Source organism: Carassius auratus, chromosome 31, assembly GCF_003368295.1.
Source record: "Carassius auratus strain Wakin chromosome 31, ASM336829v1, whole genome shotgun sequence".
In the NCBI taxonomy this organism is placed as follows: Eukaryota; Metazoa; Chordata; class Actinopteri; order Cypriniformes; family Cyprinidae; genus Carassius; species Carassius auratus.
In genome coordinates, this window is record NC_039273.1 from 13,191,232 (window position 1) to 13,213,114 (window position 21,883).

The 21,883-nt window shown below is 38.4% G+C and overlaps 1 protein-coding gene across 9 annotated transcripts in view; it reads left to right on the forward strand.

The window, feature by feature from the left end:
- Positions 1 to 21,883, forward strand: part of LOC113050579 (leucine-rich repeat-containing protein 7-like) — a 118,789-nt gene that overhangs the window by 87,050 nt on the left and 9,856 nt on the right. For 6 of the 9 annotated variants that reach the window (XM_026213689.1, XM_026213685.1, XM_026213693.1 and 3 more), the window contains 11 exons: positions 1,932 to 2,061; positions 3,175 to 3,290; positions 3,848 to 3,917; positions 4,082 to 4,181; positions 4,289 to 4,413; positions 6,699 to 6,887; positions 8,747 to 8,869; positions 10,015 to 10,101; positions 15,852 to 15,963; positions 17,959 to 18,139; positions 19,470 to 21,177. In XM_026213689.1, coding sequence (XP_026069474.1) covers positions 1,932 to 2,061; positions 3,175 to 3,290; positions 3,848 to 3,917; positions 4,082 to 4,181; positions 4,289 to 4,413; positions 6,699 to 6,887; positions 8,747 to 8,869; positions 10,015 to 10,101; positions 15,852 to 15,963; positions 17,959 to 18,139; positions 19,470 to 21,177 — 2,941 coding nt within the window. The remainder of the gene's footprint in view (positions 1 to 1,931; positions 2,062 to 3,174; positions 3,291 to 3,847; positions 3,918 to 4,081; positions 4,182 to 4,288; positions 4,414 to 6,698; positions 6,888 to 8,746; positions 8,870 to 10,014; positions 10,102 to 15,851; positions 15,964 to 17,958; positions 18,140 to 19,469; positions 21,178 to 21,883) is intronic. The other 3 variants (XM_026213686.1, XM_026213688.1, XM_026213690.1) reach the window with 2 other exon arrangements.

The following is a 21,883-nucleotide window of genomic DNA, read 5'->3' on the forward strand; positions in this document are numbered from 1 at the left end:
GTATATAATAAGCGAGTACACCATGAATCCATTTTCCAAACCGTGTTTTTGGCTTGTCCTGAATCACTAGGGTGCACCTATAATAAGTGTTTATATTCGGACTATTTTAGATTGCTTTTAGAGTAACCCAGTACCTTTGTGATTCTTCATAGACATAAACAGAGAGAAGTAGTTCCGGCTACGTTGTTCTTCCGCAAGACGCAAGCAGTTCTGTTTATTAACCGCTAGAGCGTCAAAAGTTCCCTACAGCAGCTTTAAAGGAATAGGTTACGTTTCATTATTTACTCACCTTCATTTTCTTCCAATCTTCTATTCTTCTGTAGAACACTAAAGTATAAATGTTGATGAATGTACTTGTCGCTCTTCTTTGATGAAAATGAACAGGAACTGGGCCTGTCAAGTTCCAAAATGAGAAAATAGCACCATAAGCGTCATCTTTACAGCATAGTCCAAGTCTTCTGAAGCCATAAATTTTGTGTTAATATGAAAGGATTTTGCAGATTGGTTATTCCCAAGTGTTTTAACCACATTTTAAATTATGCATTGAATTGTGTTGAGTTTTAGGGTGAATGTCTGAAAACTTATCAGTAGGGCTGCCCCCAAATAGTAGACTAAACATTAGTCGACAAGAAGTGGCTTAGACGATCAAAATTTTGCTAGTAGCTTAGTCGCAAGAAAAAAAAATTAGCAACATTACATTGTTTTACAAGTGTATTGTGCAGAGTGTTTACAAGTGTTTTTGTGGAGTGTGGAAGCTGAATAGTGTAAGAATGACAATTAACTTGGAGGCACCTGTGTGATCACTTGCATTTAACTTAAAATACTCTTGTCATTGTGTTTTTATAAAATAATGAAAGCAAATGGTGTGCTTTCTGCCATCTAGGCGGAAAAAAATGAACCGAAACTCTGTGCTTGCTTGACTGGCATAAAAATATAGATCTATAGAAAGTGAAATGTCTACTTTTAACTGAACCAATTCAAATGGAAAACAAATATTTTAAGATTATGTAATCCATTTGAAACATGTATGTCCACTGTGGAGATGCCGACTTAATGTCATCTACTTCATCACTGCAGCCGAAAATACAGAAAACCGTAGTTTATCACTGAACTATTATAATATTAAGGCAGTCTTCTTGCTGTTTTTTCCCTGACACATTCAAAATCATTACTTCTGCCAGTGTGTTGTTTTATTTGTGCACTTAAGCACTGATAGGCTATAGGCAATTAAAGGCTCAGTATTATGATTTATATGGTTTATTAATATAAACATGTGATTAGTCGACTTACTGCTTAAAAAAAGGACTACTTGTCGACTAGAAAAATCTTTAATTGAGGGTAGCCCTACATAACAGATAATGTCCAAGCTGAAAATTACCAGTATCTTTTCTGTTTCTATTGATTTTTTTTTTTCTTACAGTATATGATAACTTAATTATTATCATTAATGCTGATGGTGCTATATATGCTTTTAGAGCAATATTTTCTATATAAAATCAGTTTAGGTCTGTTCCTCACAAAACGCTTTTGTATGGCTTTAGAAGACTTGGAAAATACTGCACAGATTATTATGAACTACATTTACAGTATAAAGCTTTTTTTTGAAGATTGACAGCCAGTACCTTCATTCACTTTCATTATATGAAAAAGAAAAACATATGGGCTGGAATGACATGAGGGTGAGCAAAAACATTAGCAAACTATTCCTTTAAGACTTTGGTTAAACCTGCAATTTAACCTACACTCTAAACTTTTTTAAAGAAGAGTTATTCACTACAGTAGAGGCAATTAATTCTTTATCTGCTGACCTTTAAAGAGCTGTCACATGATATCTTATCATCTCATTAAGTGTTTTCAATAAGCTTTCAATGAGGATTAAGCAACCCTACATAACTGCACATTCCTCATCTGCTTTCTCTTTCATCTGCCAGTTTATCACTTTTAGAGGAGTTTGACTGTAGCTGTAATGAACTGGAATCCCTGCCTCCCACCATTGGCTACCTGCACAATCTTCGGACATTTGCGGCCGATGAGAACTTTCTGGCTGAGCTGCCCAGGGAGGTGAGTATTAGTGTTATGCACTTTCTACAGAAATAATTAGGGAAATCAAATTCTTTATATATTTTACCTCTCTTTATTCTGAAAATACATCATAGACCAGCAAAGTTGGTTTACATTGGATGCCAGTTTAAATAACAAGTTTAAAGACTTTTAGGTATGTTCAAGCTGGTCTACAACAATAAAAAAAAATTAAAAATTAAAAATTAAAGGCTCAGAAATTACTTGTTAACAAAGCCACTTTTCCAGCTATTGTTTAAAACTTTGGAGTCTCTAGATTTTATGTGAATATGTAATACCTTTATGATATCTTAATGGCTTATATATATATATATATATATATATATATATATATATATATATATATATATATATATATATATATATATATATATATATATATATATACTTTTTTTTTACTTTAACTTTCAGAAGTTTGTGGGTTTTAAAAGAAGTCTCTTATAATCATGAAAGTTGTATTTATTTATTTATTTAAAAAAAAAAACAGTAATGTGAAATATTAGTAAAACTTTAATTAAAAGCTTCATTTTCAGCAGCCATTACTCCAATCACACGATCCTTCAGAAATCATTCCAATATGTTGATTTGGTGCTCAAGAAACATTTATTATTTTCAGCACTGAAAAAAGTAGTGCTACTTAATATTCTTGTGGAACCCATGATGCATCTTTAATTTAAATATAAATAAATAAATATAATTTGAAATAAAAATCTTTTGTAAGATTAGAAATGTCTTTACTCACTTTTGATAAATGTAATGCATCCTTAAAAAAAAAAATACTAACCCCAAAAGAATCCCAAAGTAACAATGTTTGCTTTATTAGACTTAAACTATCAACTATAAAATAATACAGGATATATATATTTTTCCTACCACATTTTGAGATCCACTCAAGTGGCTTAATACAGGAAAACCTAAATCTGTAAAACCAAATGCATGGTAATGTCCTGCTGTCCTTCACTTGCTGTATTGACAGAATAAAAGAGTCAGTTTACCTGAGAGAAAGATAGAATGCTAATATTCACACACACACACAAAAAAAAGCTGACAAAATTGCATCTTACCAGAGCTATCATATCCTGTCCTGTGCTGCAGATTGGAAACTGCAGGAATGTCACGGTCATGTCCTTGCGCTCCAATAAACTGGAGTTTCTGCCTGATGAGATTGGACAGATGACAAAGCTACGTGTTCTCAATCTAAGTGACAATAGGTAACACCAGATGTTCCTGAAGGTGTTTTTTTTTTTTTTTTTTTCATTTTACACCCTGTGCACGCATTTGTCAACATTCGTGCCAACACATGATCTGCAAAATTGTTTAATGAATAAAAGATGAGATGACATTTGCTTAAAGTTTAGAAAGTGCCTCTTCTAATGTCTTATAGGTTTGATGAACAGTCCCAGTCGGTTTGTGTAAAGTAGTAAGGATGTTTATTATTTTCCATAATAGCACAGTAATGGGGCTTGACATCAGAAAAGTGCCTGTCGTTCCCACAGGTTAATTAAGAAAGCTTTTTATGAGCTGTGTGGACAGTTTTAATGCTCTGACTGCGATTATCTGGAAGAAGAGTAATTAAACTTAACCAAGACTAAACACGGTGTAGTCATTAGAGTGCCTGAGTTAATGTGGTATCTTAAGTGTATCACCACAGGTCTTCATAACATCTAACTACACCAAATAACTCTCTCCAACAGTCTCATTTGACTTTTACCATCCATGTTTTGTCTTTCTACATTCTCATGTACTAATCCTTTATGTTCTGTTTTAGGTTAAAGAATCTTCCCTTCACTTTCACTAAATTGAAAGATCTTGCTGCACTCTGGTTATCTGACAATCAGGTTCTTATCTGGAACTCCTTTTTAAATTGTGTACAAAGTCTTAACCACACAGTATTTAGACCACATTTTAACCACATTGCATGAACAGTTAATTCAGTGCTGCCACTGAATACATTTGATTTCATTTGGTAATTGTATTTACAACAATTCTTTTTGTTATTCAGTCCAAGGCCCTTATCCCCCTTCAAACAGAGGCTCACCCTGAGACCAAACAGAGAGTCCTGACCAACTACATGTTTCCTCAGCAGCCCCGGCACGATGAGGGTAAGAATAAATCAACGCTTTCTCTTTTCTTTTGACTATATATTTGGATTTATTACTGGAATATATACTGGATTTAAACTAGATGGACGTGTGTTTGCATGCTGCAGATTACCAGTCTGACAGTGACAGCTTTAATCCCACTCTCTGGGAGGAACAGAGACAGCAGAGGATGACAGTGGCATTTGAGTTTGAGGACAAGAAGGAAGAAGAGGACAACTCAGGAAAAGTGAAGGTCCCTTTAAGAATTGAAATGTGAACCTCTTTGGCCCTGTACAGGTCATATAATTAGAATATCATCAAAAAGTTGATTTATTTCACGAATTCCATTCAAAAAGTGAAACTTGTATATTATATTCATTCACTACACACAGACTGATATATTTCAAATGTTTATTTCTTTTAATTTTGATGATTATAACTGACAACTAAGGAAAATCCCAAATTCAGTTTCTCAGAAAATTTGGAATATAATTTAAGACCAATACAAAGAAAGGATTTTAAGAAATCTTGACCAAATAAAAAGTATAAAAATTAAAAGTATGAGCATGTACAGCACTCAATATTTGGGGCTCCTTTTACCTGAATTACTGCAGCAATGCGGCGTGACATGGAGTCGATCAGTCTGTGGCACTGCTCAAGTGTTTTGAGAGCCCAGGCTGCTTTGATAGTGGCCTTCAGCTCTTCTGCATGGTTGGGTCTGGCATATCGCATCTTCCTCTTCCCAATACCCCATAGATGGGGTTAAGGTCAGGCGAGTTTGCTGGCCAATTAAGAACAGGGATACCATGGTCCTTAAACCAGGTACTGGTAGCTTTGGCACTGTGTGCAGGTGCCAAGTCCTGTTGGAAAATAACATTTTCATCTCCATAAAGTTGGTCAGCAGCAGGAAGCATGAAGTGCTCTAAAACTTCCTGGTATATGGCTGTGTTGACCTTTGACCTCAGAAAACACAGTGGACCAACACTAGCAGATTTCATGGCACCGCAAACCATCACTTACTGTTAAAACTTTACACTGGACCTCAAGCAATGTGGATTGTGTGCCTCTCCTCTCTTCTTCCAGACTTTGGGAGCCTGATATAATGCAAAATTTACTTAAATTTAATAAAATTTAATAAATAATGCAAAATTTACTTTCATCAGAGAACATAACCTTGGACCACTCAGCAGGAGTCCAGTCCTTTTTGTCTTTAGATGCTTCTGACGCTGTCTGTTGTTCAACAGTGGCTTGACACAAGGAATGCGACCGCTGAAACCCATGTCTTGCATACATCTGTGCGTAGTGGTTCTTGAAGCACTGACTCCAGCTGCAGTCCACTCTTTGTGAATCTCCCCCACATTTTTGAATGGGTTTTGTTTCACTATCCTCTCCAGGGTGCGGTTATCCCTATTGCTTGTACACTTTTTTTCTACCACATCTTTTCCTTCCCTTCGCCGCTCTATTAATGTGCTTGGACACAGAACTCTGAACAGCCAGCCTATTTTGCAATGAACTTTTGTGTCTTGCCCTCCTTGTGCAAGGTGTCAATGGTCGTCTTTTGGACAACTGTCAAGTCAGCAGTCTTCCCCATGATTGTGTAGCTAGCCTACAGAACTAGACTGAGAGACCATTTAAAGGCTTTGCAGGTGTTTTGTGTTAATTAGCTGATTAGAGTGTGGCACCAGGTGTCTTCAATATTGAACCTTTTCACAATACACTAATTTTCTGAGATACTGAATTTGGGATTTTAAACCTGTCATAATTAAATCTATAATTTAGTGCTCAAATGGATATCGCAAATGGTAAATCGGATGCTAAAATTAAAAAACGAATCCTCAAACCAAACATCACAAAATAAAATGCTCTGTCGGACATTGCAAATGATAAATCATATACTCAAATTATAATTCAAATGCTAAAATGGAAACCCCAAAAGGAAAATCATATGCTTAAATGAACATCGCAAATAATAAATCAACTGCAAATGATTTCAAGTATGTTGATTGAATGATGTCAATCAAGTAGCATGGGCAGAGCTTTGATATGTGACAAGCACAAATGAGGGAAATCTTTGCGTGGCAGGATGAGCTGCCGCCAAGACCTTCAACAACTGAACAATCCGATAGATGTGTGTGTATCAATATACAGTGAAATCCTGTCTCCTTCTATTGTTTTGGCACCTTATACAATATATAATTTGTCCTGTTACTAGCGGGAGCAACAAAAGCATGCACGATACCTCAATATGCACCATTTACCAAACTCTTTTCACCTGCCTCAAGATCTCTCACTGTTTTACACTCTGATTCATGCACATGAGCACACAGTGCAATCCTACACTGATTTACCCATTTACAACCGTATACCTTATATTTTATTGCCTTCTTTTAATCCGTAATGTAGTGCAGAGTAAAGTGTCGCACCTGCACAGGAACAGTTGTTTTGAGAATTTGATTTATTATTTGATCTTTTTAGGCATTTAAATTTTCAGTTTAATTTTGTTAGGAATAAACTTCCATATCTTCCCTCTATCTGCAGGTTGAGATTAATCTGAAGCGCTATCCCACCCCTTACCCAGAAGACCTAAAGAACATGGTGAAGTCAGTGCAGAACCTGGTGGGTAAAACCACTCACACCCTCAACACTGAAAAATGTTCTTCTGGGACCAATATGGAGCTCCACAGCCAAGACAAGTATGAGCCCAAGTGGCCCATTGCTCCTAAGGAGGTAATGCTTTTTTAACTTATTTTATTACAGTGACTACCTGGATTTATAGATCAATGTCTCTGCAATTTAGCTACTAGGGGCAATTTATATATATATAATGTACCATCACCAGCCACTTTATTAGGTACACTTGTTCAGTTGCTTGGTAACACAAATTGCTAATCAGCCAATGACATGACTGCAACTCAATGCATTTAGGCATCTAGATGTAGTGAAGACGACTTGCTGAATTTCAAACCGAGCATCACAATGGGGAAGAAAGGGGATTTAAGTGACTTTGAACATGGAATGGTTGTTAGTGCCAGATGGGCTGGTCTGAGTATTTCAAAAACTGCTGATCTACTGGGATTTTCACACACAACCATCCCTAGGGTTTACAGAGAATGGTCTGAAAAAGAGAACATATTCAATGTGCGGCAGAGGTGTGGATAAAATGCCTTGTTGATGTCAGGGATCAAAGGAGAATGGGCAGACTGGTTATATATGATAGAAAAACAACAGTAACTCAAATCACCACTTGTTACAACCAAGGTATGCAGAATACCATCTCTGAATGCACAACACATCGAACCCTGAAGCAGATGGGCTACAGCAGCAGAAGACCACACCGGGTGCCGCTCCTGTCAGCTAAGAACAAGAAACAGAGGCTACAGTTCACACAGACTCGCCAAAATTGGACAATAGAAGATTGGAAAAACATTGCCTTGTCTGATGTGTCTTGTATTGATTTATGCTGTGACATTCAGATTGAATGGGTCAGAATTTGGTGTAAAGAACATGAAAGCATGGATACATTCTCCCTTGTCTTAACGGTTCAGGCTGGTGGTGGTGGTGTAATGGTGTGGGGGATATTTTCTTGGCACACTTTGGGCCCCTTAGTACCAATTGAGCATTGTTTAAATGCCACAGCCTACCTGAGTATTTTTGCTGACCATGTCCATCCCTTTATAACTACAGTGTACCCATCTTCTGATGGCTACTTCCAGCAGGAAAGCTCAAATCATCTCAAAATGGTTTCTTGAGCATGACAATGAGTTCACTTTACTCAGATGGCCTCCACAGTCACCAGATCTCAACCCATTAGAGCAGCTTTGGGATGTGGTGGAACAGGTTAATCGCATCATGTGCAGCCGACAAATCTGCAGCAACAGCGTGATGTTATCGTGTCAATATGGACCAAAATATCTGAGGAGTGTTTCCAGCACCTTGTTGAATCTATGCCACGAACATTAAGGCAGTTCTAAAAGAAAAAGTGGTCCAATCCGGTACTAACCGGGTGTACCTAATAAAGTGGCCAGTGAGTGTATACATGGATTCCGAGGATCCTAAAAATTTTTTGGTATGCCAAATTAAATGTACAATATGCAATGTAAAGTCGGAGCAACTTCACTCTGTGTCTGTAGTGATTCAAGATAAGACAAAAACACATTTTGTAAGATGGATTCCTGATTTTAAGTGACAGTGTTACTTATTTTTTTAAATACATGTTGATGTTTATTACAATAATTGTAACACATATAATAGTAATAGTTGTATATTAATTTATTATATTATAAATATTTATATTAATGTATTATATTATTATAAATATATATTTTTCTTATATTATTATAAATATTATTAAATCATACATATATTATATAAAAAAATTAAGAACTATTTATTAAACAATTGTGTCTTATGTTGCTGCAGTTACGATCAGAGGCATTGTGTTATGGTGGTTATCCAGGGTTAAATGAATTATGACTGTAATGCACAGCCTTGTGGCTTATTACTCAAATATCCATTACTTTGGAGTCACAATTTATTTTGTCATTGAATCATGAGACACTTGCAGATTAGTGAGCATTCTTTTACAGGTGACAGAGCGAGAGGTCAAAGACTTTTCGAAACCACCGATGTCTGATCAAGGCGTCATCCTCAACTCAGCCATTGACATCCCAAAACGCAATGACAAAGAGGATCTGACTGAGAGCTCGGAAGTATGACGAGTTTTCTCTTTTAATCATCTCTCTTTTAAATGCTAGGTGCCTTTATCCTTTTAAAATATTTATGCAAAGCAATATCTTGAGATTGCAGCTTATTTTAAGCTCCCTTTAACCTTTCATAGCAATTATAATGATAAATTATTGGAGATGCAAAACAAATAGGGGATTTCAAAAGTCAATAATTTTGAAAGAGAAGGATGAGAGTGTGTAATGAAATTTAGGCAGTAATTTCTTTGTTTTTGAAGGCCTGGTATTGGCATTCCTCTGTGCTTGGGTCAGTTTGGTTGCATGTATACTGTATATATATATAGAGTGTTGAGTAGTGCTGAGAGTGTTTGTTAAAGATTCGTTGAACCTGCAGAGATAAAATATACAAAGATCAGTGCAAATGTTTCATCTCTCACAGCCAGCAACCTCCCTCCCGAACTGCCAGATCTGCAGTGTTGTTTAGGACACAGGATAATGTCCACGTCATTAACTTTGCCAGTGATCAGTGATTATTAGAGCAGAGCTGGTGCAATTAGTGGTGAATGTCACAGTTACTTTGTAGTGTCCTTCATTTTTAACTCACTTTTTCTACAATTCTTTCTCGAGATCTGGACCTGCAGTGTTTTTACTCCTGCTCAGTCTTCAATTTTATATCCTGTAGCACTGCTCGGGATACAGCTGGAAATCTTTAGTAAACAAAACTAAAGGTCAGCGGGAAATATCAAGAACACTCTGAGGATCCATTAAAGGTTCCTATTTGAAAATATGAATTAGAATTCAGGAGCGCTAAAATGATTTGAGTAAACTATAATAAATCTCGAGCAAACACAGCTGCATTCATAATCCATTCATTGATGCAAGGCTTTTCTACGCTTGCAGTAGCTCTTTGTTTAGAATAGCATACGAGTGCATGGTGTATTGTGTCAATCGCGGCTCGGCCTCGCACTGCTTTCCCCCCCATGGTCTCAGAGACCCCCGTCTAAACTGTGGAGTTACAAATATTCCTATTATTATCAGGGTTATCGGGACCTTGGGAGTACCAGTGCCATAATCCTCATGTTTTTTACACATTCTTTTCTTTCTAGACCATGAGAATCCATTTTTGTTTGTGTGTTTGTTTGTATATATGTATGTATGTTTGTTTTGCTTAGATTTCTTTACATCGCGTCGTTCCCAAGCCTCAACAGCCAGAGAATACGAGCCTGGCCGTTACTTCCTCTTCCTGTTTCTGCCTCATAGTAAGTGGCTGATAGACCAGACAGCAGAAAATCAGCTGAACATATGGGGTGGCTCATTTCAACTGCCTTCAAAGCAAATTCAATTGATTTCCTCAGACACCCCCATTGTGGGTGAAACGTTTGCTAAATAGATGCATGGGTTTGTTTCCCATAATGAAGTCCAAAAAAAAAAAGGTGAAATTTGGTGACTCCCAGTCCAACCGTTTCCAGCATAATGTCAGCGTTCGAGTTACAGGGGGCTAGTACCTCAGTTTTCTCGAAACACAGGGTAAATGGAGACTGTCCAACCTTGCAGTGTTATTTAAATTTGTTATTACAGCAAAAAATTGCTGTCCCTATGACATTTAAAAGAAATATTCTAATTTGAAATATATTAGTAAACAATAAATGAATAATATTATAAAATAAAATAAAAAATAGTATTTAGAAATCTAGATTATAATTACTCTGTATAGTCTAAACACTATATAGTCAATAGTAGGGCTCAACGATATGGACAAGCGCGCTCAGAGATAGTGCTGTCACTTTTGTGAAAAAATTCATTCATTGAATCGATTGTATAAATCGATTTTCCATGTCAAAAAAAAAAAAAAAAAGGTTTCCTTTTTCAACGCCAAATAACGGACGAACATAAAGAGAGCACTGGAAAAGCACAAGTCAACAATATTTCTTATTTATTGGCATGAAGTTTCGTGAAGAATAACAAACGGCAACAGGAGTGCAACATTCTCGAAAAAATATATATGCAGAGGGGACGGCTGCCATGACAAAAGAAAAACATCACTGCAGGCTTCATTTATGATTTAGGCAATTCAAAAATCTCTAAGATTATTTTTAATAATGATTCAATCCATTTAAAAAAACTGTTCAAATAATGAAACTTTAAAATAGACTTGAGAACAGGCCATGTGTGTTTTATTATTGAATGTAACCGACACTAGGTAGGCATATTGTAATGCGTAATTGTAATTCATTGGACAGGAAAACAAGTCGATCAACATTTTCGGAGTGCAGAGCAGAGCGTTTTTTATTCACTATATGTCCAGCTGTTGAGAAGACGCGCTCCGATTGCACTGATGTCCCAGGGACACTCAGGTACAGCTGCGCAAGGTGAGGGTATTACTGCCAATTTCCACCACAAAAGCCAGTCGCTCTCAGCTTGCAATGGTCCTTTTCATAACTCATAACTCAGACCTCCAGATGCGTGTAAACGCGTCTTTACATTGAAATCATTCACGCCAGACGAAGAGGTCGCTTTCGATGTCACTGGGTCTTACAGGAGCTTAAAATTGCTGGTATTTTCTGTCTAGCTCTCGGAAGGCATTCTGCACTTTCGGATTTCTTTTTCTTTTTCTGCTTGTTTGTGAGTTTTGTTACATTTTACTATCTTTTTAATTGTTTAATTATTTAAAAATTAATAGTGTACATATTTGGTTAAAATCGATTCCCTATGTTCATTTTTGAAAAACGTTTTTGGTTGGTCCGATCGATTGTGCAATTGATTTTCGAACTAAAAGTGACAGCCCTACTCAGAGCTGTCATATATTACAACTTTTCAGTGTTTTCAACCACATACTGTTTATTTTAATTTTCAAACAAATAAATTCACATAAGTACTAAAAAACGTCCCTAGGTTACGTATGTAACCCTAGTTCCTCGAGGGAACGAGACGCTGTGTCGAGCGCTTGTGGGGAACGCCTTTGGCAAGAACAACTCTGAATATCGTGTGCAATCAGTCCAATGGAAGAGCGTGGCATCACGGGCGGGGTGACGCAGCGACCAGGAAGCTATAAAGGCACCTGCCACACAGCTGACTTCAGCTTCGAGTAGGGAAGCAAGCGCAGGCAGGGGTGCCGGGAGTATGGCTCTGCGACGCAGCGTCTCGTTCCCTCGAGGAACTATGATTACATACGTAACCTAGGGACGTTCCTCTTCGGGAACTCGAGCTGCGTCGAACGCTTTTGGGGAACGATGTGCCAACGCTGCCAGACTACCAAACCCCTGCCTAGTGTTTATCCGAAGAGCACAGCTAAGGCGAGAGGACAGAAGAGCCAGGAGCGGCTTGCATATCAAGATTGTAAAATCTGGCGAATGTAGAGGGCGTGGACCACCCCGCAGCGTTGCAGATGTCCAAGAGGGACACACCTGGTAGAAAGGCCTTAGAGGCAGCCATACTCCGTGTAGAGTGAGCCTTGGCTTCCAAAGAAAGGGGAAGACCAGAGGACTCATAGGACTCGTTGATAGCCTCGACTATCCAACGACTAAGGGTCTGCTTAGAGGCAGCCATTTGAGCCGATTCATGAATATTACTGTCAGACCCCCTCGGTGGCCCCTACCTACTTAGACTTTGCCCCTGGTATGGCCAAAGCATTTTTATACCCTCGAGCGGGTTACATTCCTAAAGTTCCCTCTGTTACGCCACAACCCATTGTACTGCAGGCCTTCTGTCCTCCTCCCTTTCGGGAGCCAGACCAGATGAAGCTAAATTGTATGTGTCCAGTTCGAGGACTGGACGCATACGTCCACAGAACTGCTGTGGAGAAAACCTGACCAATTGCTTATTTGCTACGGTCCTCCTAAAAAGGGTTCCCCTGCCTCTAAGCAGACCCTTAGTCGTTGGATAGTCGAGGCTATCAACGAGTCCTATGAGTCCTCTGGTCTTCCCCTTTCTTTGGAAGCCAAGGCTCACTCTACACGGAGTATGGCTGCCTCTAAGGCCTTTCTACCAGGTGTGTCCCTCTTGGACATCTGCAATGCTGCGGGGTGGTCCACGCCCTCTACATTCGCCAGATTTTACAATCTTGATATGCAAGCCGCTCCTGGCTCTTCTGTCCTCTCGCCTTAGCTGTGCTCTTCGGATACACACTAGGCAGGGGTTTGGTAGTCTGGCAGCGTTGGCACATCGTTCCCCAAAAGCGCTCGACGCAGCTCGAGTTCCCGAAGAGGAACGTCCCTAGGTTACGTATGTAACCCTAGTTCCTCGAGGGAACGAGACGCTGCGTCGCAGAGCCATACTCCCGGCACCCCTGCCTGCGCTTGCTTCCCTACTCGAAGCTGAAGTCAGCTGTGTGGCAGGTGCCTTTTATAGCTTCCTGGTCGCTGCGTCACCCCGCCCGTGACGCCACGCTCTTCCATTGGACTGATTGCACACGATATTCAGAGTTGTTCTTGCCAAAGGCATTCCCCAAAAGAGCTCGACGCAGCTCGAATTCCCGAAGAGCAACGTCCCTAGGTTACGTATGTAACCCTAGTTCCTCGAGGGAACGAGACGCTGCATCGCAGAGCCATACTCCCGGCACCCCTGCCTGCGCTTGCTTCCCTACTCGAAGCTGAAGTCAGCTGTGTGGCAGGTGCCTTTATAGCTTCCTGGTCGCTGCGTCACCCCGCCCGTGACGCCACGCTCTTCCATTGGACTGATTGCACACGATATTCAGAGTTGTTCTTGCCAAAGGCGTTCCCCAAAAGCGCTCGACGCAGCTCGAGTTCCCGAAAAGGAGCAAAACATTTAGAGTTTGTAAAATACACACTGATGTCTATGGAAGAGGTAATAATAATCCTTTCCATTATAATTCGACACGTTTTATTCATATCAGATACACATTGTGTAAGTAACTTCAGTGTTTACATATTCTATTCCCAGTTCACCAGCCACTTACTTTTAAGTATTTCGGGAGAAGTGGATGAATTCACGTGTTGTAAACATAGAGGTTGTAAATTAAACAGATCTGATTCTCTGAACTGCGTCTGTGGCACAAAATAACACGACGGCGCCCATCGCGCATACAGCTCAACTAACGTGATTGTTATAAAAGTGTTTAAACAACAATATACTTCCACTTGCATGTATTTGACAATCGGAATATCAGATATTTCATGCCATAACTAACACATTTATGAATATTCTGAATAAAAAAGGAAAAATGATATTAAAGCAGATCATCATTCATTCAGCGCTGTTGCTGCTGCGGTGTGTCACGTTACAAGCAATTACGCGTCACCATGGAAACACCGCCCCCCTTCTCACAATATAGTTCTCAAGTCCCTGGTAGTGTGCACACGCTGGCTTTAGCGGTGCATTCAAGGGCACTCGTAAAACTGATGTTTGTTGTGACTGCCAGAGTTGTATGCAGGGCGAGCGCGGAGAGGGGAAATCTATATCGTCTATATCATTGCTTTTTTCGATATTAATATCTTGAAAGTAGTCAATAGCAACTACTAGGTGGGAAAAAACAGTTCCACCTTTATTTCTAGAGGAAAATGAACAAAAACTTTCAAAAGAAAAAATAATTTTGTTACTGTAATTTTGTTATGTATTTTATGTAAATATTTTTAAAGGAGTCTCTTACAGGATTTATTCAATCTGAAATACAATAAGAAAATACTATTTTAATATAAAATAAAATACTTTAATATATTTTAAAAGGCACATGGCACAGCAAAATTTCCAGCAGCCGTTACTTCAGTCCTCATTGTCACATGATCCTTCAGAAATCATTCTACTATGCTGATTTGGTGCTGAAAAAATATTTCTTATTATTAAGAATAATAAAGAAATGGCACTGTTTTTCAGGATTTTTGATTCAAAACAACAGCATTAATTTGAGATATTTTGTAATATTATAAATTTATTTTACAGTCAATGTGTCTTTTCTGAATAAAAATTATTTTAAAGTCTTACTGAATCCAAATTTTGAAAGATAGTGTATAAGAGCTCTTTTATCCCAAATATTTGGTTCCCCTAAGTCTTTGGTATCATTTGAACACTACAAAACATGCGTCAGATGGCCCCCATGAATTTTGTTCACAATTAATTTAGTGTATGAAAGCATTAGCCTGCTGCATTAATTCGCACAATCACATTTCTTTTGAACGGTTGTAATGGAGCAATGAAGAAAAAAGACAAGATGAGTGAAAAGATGAAGGCAGAAAAGGGGAGAGGCGGCTGTTCTGAGAGAATCTTCTGATATGACTTCCCTCTTGCTCTGCTGCCGGTTGTGTGAGCCAGCCTGCTGATGTACAGTCAGGTCTGAGAGGTGTGAGTTTTGCCATAGACAGCTGTGAGAGAGCTGAACAAAACTGATTTGCTCCTGGGGGATTTGACCAGACAAGCCAGGACAAGGCCTGTGTATCATAACAGTCTATAAATGACTAATGATGAATGTTGGGGTGTGAGATCTCACTCTGTTACTTCTAATATATTTTTCAGCTTCAGCTTTGTTTAACTTTGAGGTAATTTTGGGCCAGTGTTTGCATTTTAAAATCATGGAACGATCACTGTAATATACTGTAACAAAGAATTTTTTTTTTTTTTTTTTTTGCATATTGTAGAGAATTATTCATTTCAACATACTGTAAAAGCTTTACATAGCCTAAATACTTGCTACATTAATGTGTCTTTTTTTTTTTTTATTGGAATCTCAACTTTTTCTAAAAGAAAATCCTGCCTAATAGAGTTTTATATAATATGCAATAAGGCAAACAGATTTTCATACAGCTAAAATGTTTGCAGTTAGTATAGCAACAGTTTTCAATATAATTCGATGTTGACATATATTGACATATTGACCTTAAATTGGAATATAAATGCCACCTAATATTTTATAATAAAAAATGTTGTGTTGCTCAATCTCTGTATTTGAAAGAAAGAGTATAATTTGATTGCAGGAAAACCACACCCCACTCCCCTTGTGTTTTTTTCCCCATTCCTTTATATTATTAATTCACTGCAAATTTGGCACTTGTGTTTCCAGGATTCCATGGGAGGCTCCCCTAATGATATCCGAATTTCTGACATGAGGCCGACTTTGGTAGAGCCTTCAATGTACAAACCAAAGGTTGTGTTACTGGGCAAGGAAAAAAAAGGTTAGTAGGACGAAGAAGCCTGTAAGTTAAAGTCAGCATAAAATCTATTTTTTAAATGAATGTTTTTGATATTATTGAGAACAATTAAAGGCCATGTTGCAGGTTAACCACCACTTTCAATTAATGGGTACATAAATCACTCAAGATATGTATATAATTTTTAAAATGTCTCAAAAATGGTCTTAAATACCTATTTTTTAAGTTTTTGGTATTAAAGTTTTTTTACGCAACTTGGTGATGACGTCACGTTGGGGAGAAGTTGAGGAAAGGTAGCCTCAGCCTAGTATGATGCCGCGTTCCAGGCAACCCGTAACCCGTGTTTTTCCAACCTTAAACCCATGAAAGTGCACTGGAACGGCAATCAAACCAGTGACTTCCCACCCGTGAACTCGTGTCTCGTACTAGATCGATGTACACACAGCACGCGAAATAACACTGACAGCCCCTACAAATACTGCCTACGCATGCAGTGTTTATGCAAGTGGTACACGTTGAAAAAATTATTTTAGGTCAATGTAACGTTGCAATAAAATAAATAATCTAGTTACAATTTCTTGCGCTCAGAAAGTTTGGCGTAACTTGCCTGGAACGGTACAAAGTCGTTAGTAGTGGTATGAAATAGTGATTTCGAGCTCAAAAACCTGCCTGGAACCCAGCATAAGAACGCGACTGACTGGGATGAGGAAGACGTGGCAAGAGCCAACATGTATGATATAGCCGTGTAATTTCGATCGAGCCAGCCGTAAGAGGTCAAATGAGGAATTGCCAAGAACTGATGTCCATCAAAGCCTATGCATGGTGCGAGGAGAATGAGTGGAGAGTTGGTGAAGTGTCCTGGTGAGTTGCTATCATTTAGCATCACAGCAATGAGCACTGGAGCTAGTCTAGTACGAGCAGCAGTGCACAATAACGACACACACACACACATACAAATATATATATATATATATATATATATATATATATATATATATATATATATATATATATTTTTTTTTTTTTTTTTTATTACTGTCATTGAGTAGAGAAAAAAAAAATCAACGTTTTCTTTATATCCAGTGGCAGTGATCATGACGTTAGTTCAGATAAGTACCGGTAACCTTTGTCATAGTGTCGTTGTACTGGTAAACTTCGTCTTTGTCATCTAGAAATAAAAGGCATCATGCTAGCTATATGGACGTTTCTAAGCGTTTATCTCTTCCTCCGGTGAAAATGTTGTTGCAAACTTGGCCGCGTGTGTGTCGCTGTGCGTGTGTGTGGCCCCGTCTCTCTCTAGTCACTCTCAATGCTCTCAAGGCGGCTTTGGTAAATTCTCTCCCCAACGTGACGTGATGCAATGCATTGTGGGGGAAAGGAGACCGCTCTAAGATAGTACCTACTTTTTCGTATTATATTCCATTTTGTGATACCCAACAACATAAAATACAATGGATAACAGTTTAAATGTTTATTACCAACAGGCAAATTGCACAAATTCGTTAAGAAATTAACCTTGCAACACGGCCTTTAATTATTTGACCTCAAAATTTTTAATAAAAATATCTTAACTCAATCTACAGATGTATTCCAGACTTCTCCAATTATTTAGTCCGCTAAAACTTCTTGCAATAGGCTGCAAGCTTGCAAGTCCTTGCCCTATATTTATTTTTTGATAATGTGTTTTGGTCAGATGTACATCATAATACAGAAGAAAAGACTTGTCGCTACTTCCATTTCAGCACAACATTAAACTCAAAATGCATTTTTCAAGGTTTAGGTTCTGACAATATTCATCTAAATCCATTCTTCAAGAAATTCAGTTTCTTTTTTGATGTTTATTACTAAAGTTCAAATCCTTTTGAGAATGCTGATCTGGGGAACGCTGGAAATCAGTGTTGTTGAGGGAAGCATAAATAATTTGGGTTTATTACAGACAAAAATAGAGTCGTTGCTCATGCATATAAACTATTTTACCTTGTATAACTTTATACCTATTACATTTTTTAATGCATTCAGAGTCCACTGATGAGTCTGAGCCAGACAAAATGCATTGTTTAAACAACAGCGGATCATCTGCCACTTATTCAGACTACTCGCCCTCCCAGGGATCATCTGGCTCCTCCAACCATCCTGGAAATGTCAGTAATCTGCAAACATCTGGGAAAGAGGGGCCATCACAGACTCACTGGACTAACAGGTTGGCAAGAATTTAATTACTGCCACCATTCATTTATATGAACTAATAGACCATCTGTGCACTCATATGACATGACAGCTGATCAAACACTTTAGATATCCAGCTCACTGACTTTTGGGTGGCCCAAAACGTATGTTGTGTTTTTGTAATAGTCTTGCAATTATCATTTTGAAATAAACATCTCTAAATGTATCCAAAATGTATTCTAGCAAGTTGTAATCTATCAAATCTCTGCCTTTTTGCCGGCGTCCTGTATTTGCTTTTTTATTAGATTGAAGGTTTTCATTTTGAATTTCATATTTCTCTCCATTTTAATTAACAAGAAAACTGAAGACAGTTCTACGTGAGCTTTATTTGGGCATTTGTTTCTTTTAAAATGTCTCTATTCCTCACATCACAATTTCTTTTTCAGCCAAAGTCACACACAGCAGTGTGACTCTTGATGTCATCGGCAACTGAAAATCCACTTCTGTTGCTCACAGTAAAGATTAATTATATAAGTACTGCTGGAAAACTTACAATTATCACCCCTTCCACTGCCTGATTTTCAGAAGAGCTCTTTGAGAGATTTCTTTAGATAAACTTGCAGAAGTATCACATGGGCAAAATTCGATAAACATTGAAAATCTGTTTGATGAGGATAGCAGTTCAGTCAACCATAACAACATTTTCAACACTTTTCAATTTTAACATAAAGTAGACTATATAGGGTTTATTAACAGAGTTGTAGACCCAGTTAAATTAAATTTTCAATAATTTATTCCCAAGATTACATGAAGACATCAAGTAAAAATATTGTTAAAATCAGCTAAAATAAAGCAAAATACACAGAGCAATGAGGTTCTGTCAGGGCAGTGACATCCTTATAAATTTGGGCTGTACTCAAATGTTGCAAAATCAGTCGCAAAAAGGAATATACAAGGAACTTGACAGTTACTAAGATTGCAATGCTTTGCATGTAAAGTCAGTATCTTGATATTAAGGTTTTGACATGAGGGTCTACAGGAGTTCCTGGTGTTTTTTTTTTGGGGGGGGGGCAATGCAAAAAATCTGTAACAAAAAAATATATTATTCCAAAATTGAAAACTTCATAGAATTAGAGAAGTGGTGTATTCAAGTTATTGCATTTATGTATTTAATTGTATTTTTGAATCAATTCATATATTCAGACAAAACTTAGTGACATGTCACTTTCCAGATCTCTAAGTTAGAATTTTATGATAATGAATATGTTTGTCATATCAGTCCATGGGCATATTCTTGTTTGCACATAATTTTTATATGTGCACTGATAAATTATCAAAAGTATTTTGTCTGAATACATTAACAGGCTGGCTCAGTCTTTTCCGAAGCCTATTGAAAGTAAGCCCCTTCTGAGCCAGAGGGAAACACCTCCTCCCGGCACGCTGCAGCAGCGAGGTGAGAGGCGGCCACTCAGCGACACCTTCGACAGCTGGAACAACGCCCCCCACTATGATAACACAGGTTTTGTCTCAGAGGAGACGCCTCTTGACACTCCAAGCAGCAGTGCTGGAAACCCCATGCTAGGCTCAAAGCCTCGAAGTGCCTCAATGGCACAGGGCCGGCGGCCTCTCATGAGACAAGAGCGCATTGTGGGAGTTCCTCTAGAGCTTGATCAGTCACAACACACTTTCCACACCGTTCGCACCACCCCTGAAACAGAAGTGCCTCCTCCCTCTAACCCCTGGCAGAACTGGACGAGGACTCCCAGTCCATTCGAGGACAGGACAGCTTTCCCTTCCAAATTGGAAATGACTCCAGCCAACAGCCCTAATCCTGATCGTAAGGACTTCGAACAGGAGATGGGAGAACTACCCAGCACTTTTCCCTCAACTGGAGCTTGGGGGTTTCTGGACTCTACAGACTCAGGGATGGGACGAGGTCATCCCAACATTTCTTCGCTTGTCCAGGGTATAAAAGAACCGAACAGATTAGGCACTTTGGTTGTTAGCAAGAGTTCTGAGAGACTTTCGCCAATGATGAAGGAGGTAAAAGCGAAATTTAAGAAATCTCAGAGCATAGATGAAATCGATACTGGGTCATACAAGGTTTACAGCATCCCCTTGGACAGCTACCGTTCTAGCATAGAACACCAGGGAAGTGTTGATAGAGCAGACCTCCCTATACCTCTAGAACAGAGCATGTCAAGGAGCCAATCTGTCCCAATGCTAGACGATGATTTGGATGGCTTTGGTTTGAAAAGCTGTCAACAACAGAAGCCTGCCATCCCAAAGAAAGTTTACCATTTTGACCAAAGCTTCAACCCACAAGGAGCCATGGATGTTATGAAAGCGGAGAGGAGAGTTCCTCCGCCATTCCCCAATGCCCCTGAATATATAAACCAACCTGGGAAGACATTACCAAAGGAACTTGTGAGCCCAAGAGGCTACCGAGGCTATCCACCAATGGAACAGATGTTTTCATTTGCTCAGACTGCAGTCACCGATGATGCCATCAATCCACAGCTCTCAGTCCAGCCTCAGCGCTCCAGGCCGGGTTTCCTGAGGCGCGCTGACTCTCTGGTAAGTTCAACAGAGATGGCACTCTTCCGAAGAGTAGCTGAGAACCATGAGCTGCAGCTGGCAGAGCACTACAATAGGCCCCAGCAGAGCATGCTGGAACAACAAAACAGCTTGTCTACCATCACTGACACCCAGTTCCACAAGAGGAATGGTAGGTATGAGGAAGATTACACTTCTTATCAAGAACCCAAAAAGCCAGTCATGGGTTACCCAACCAAGAGTCTGACACAACGTCGCCCCCTGTCTGCACGGAGCTACAGCACAGAGACATATGGGGCATCTCAAGCAAGGCCAGTGTCTGCCCGACCCACCATGGCTGCACTGCTGGAGAAATTGCCTTCAGATTACAATCTTAGTACATGCATTGAAAAGAGTCCTGAAGCGGACATGAAGATGAGACCTGTCCCTCAAAAACAAGAGGACCCAACCTCCAAAATGCCAGTAGATTGGAGACAGCAGCTGCTTAGACACATAGAATCAAAGAGGCTAGACCGGGTGAGTTAGCAAACTTTGCTTTTTGTTATTCTATGTAAGTGTTGGTTAGCTTTTACTTTATACAACATCTCTGGAATTTTCAAGAAATAGATTATTTTATTTCTTTTAAAATTTTTAATTCTTTTAAACCATTCATTTGTTCTGTCTTTATGAAGTCATTATACATGTTTTAATAATTGTTGAGATCTCAATAACCAGTGTTCTCAGTTTAGTTTTGTATTATGGACTATGATTTTATTATAACAAGGTATGTCTTACTATATTAGTAAGTGACTACATCTTTCAATGTTTGGATTACACATTACAGACAAAGCTTAAATGAAGGCTTTTTAGTGAATAGACTCATGAACAGTGAGGTGAATCTCATGTGAACCATCAAGAAATGTCTGGGACATATTTCACCCCAAAATCAAAAGAAAAGTATATTCTGTCTAAGGTTTAGGATTTATTTTTTGTTTTTTTAGACATTATTTCATAATTTTATAAAATGTAATCAAATTCTCCCCTTTGGTATGAATATTTGTACATTATAATAATGTGATCTTTTTTTTCAACATAACTATAGATTTTTTCACATTAAAGTAAGGAGTTTTTTTTTTTCTTTCTCACTTTTACGGTGATGAGAATTATGAAGGAAAATTAATTGACCTGAAATTAATTGTTACAATACGAGCAAAATATATTTATTTATTTATTATTATTTTTT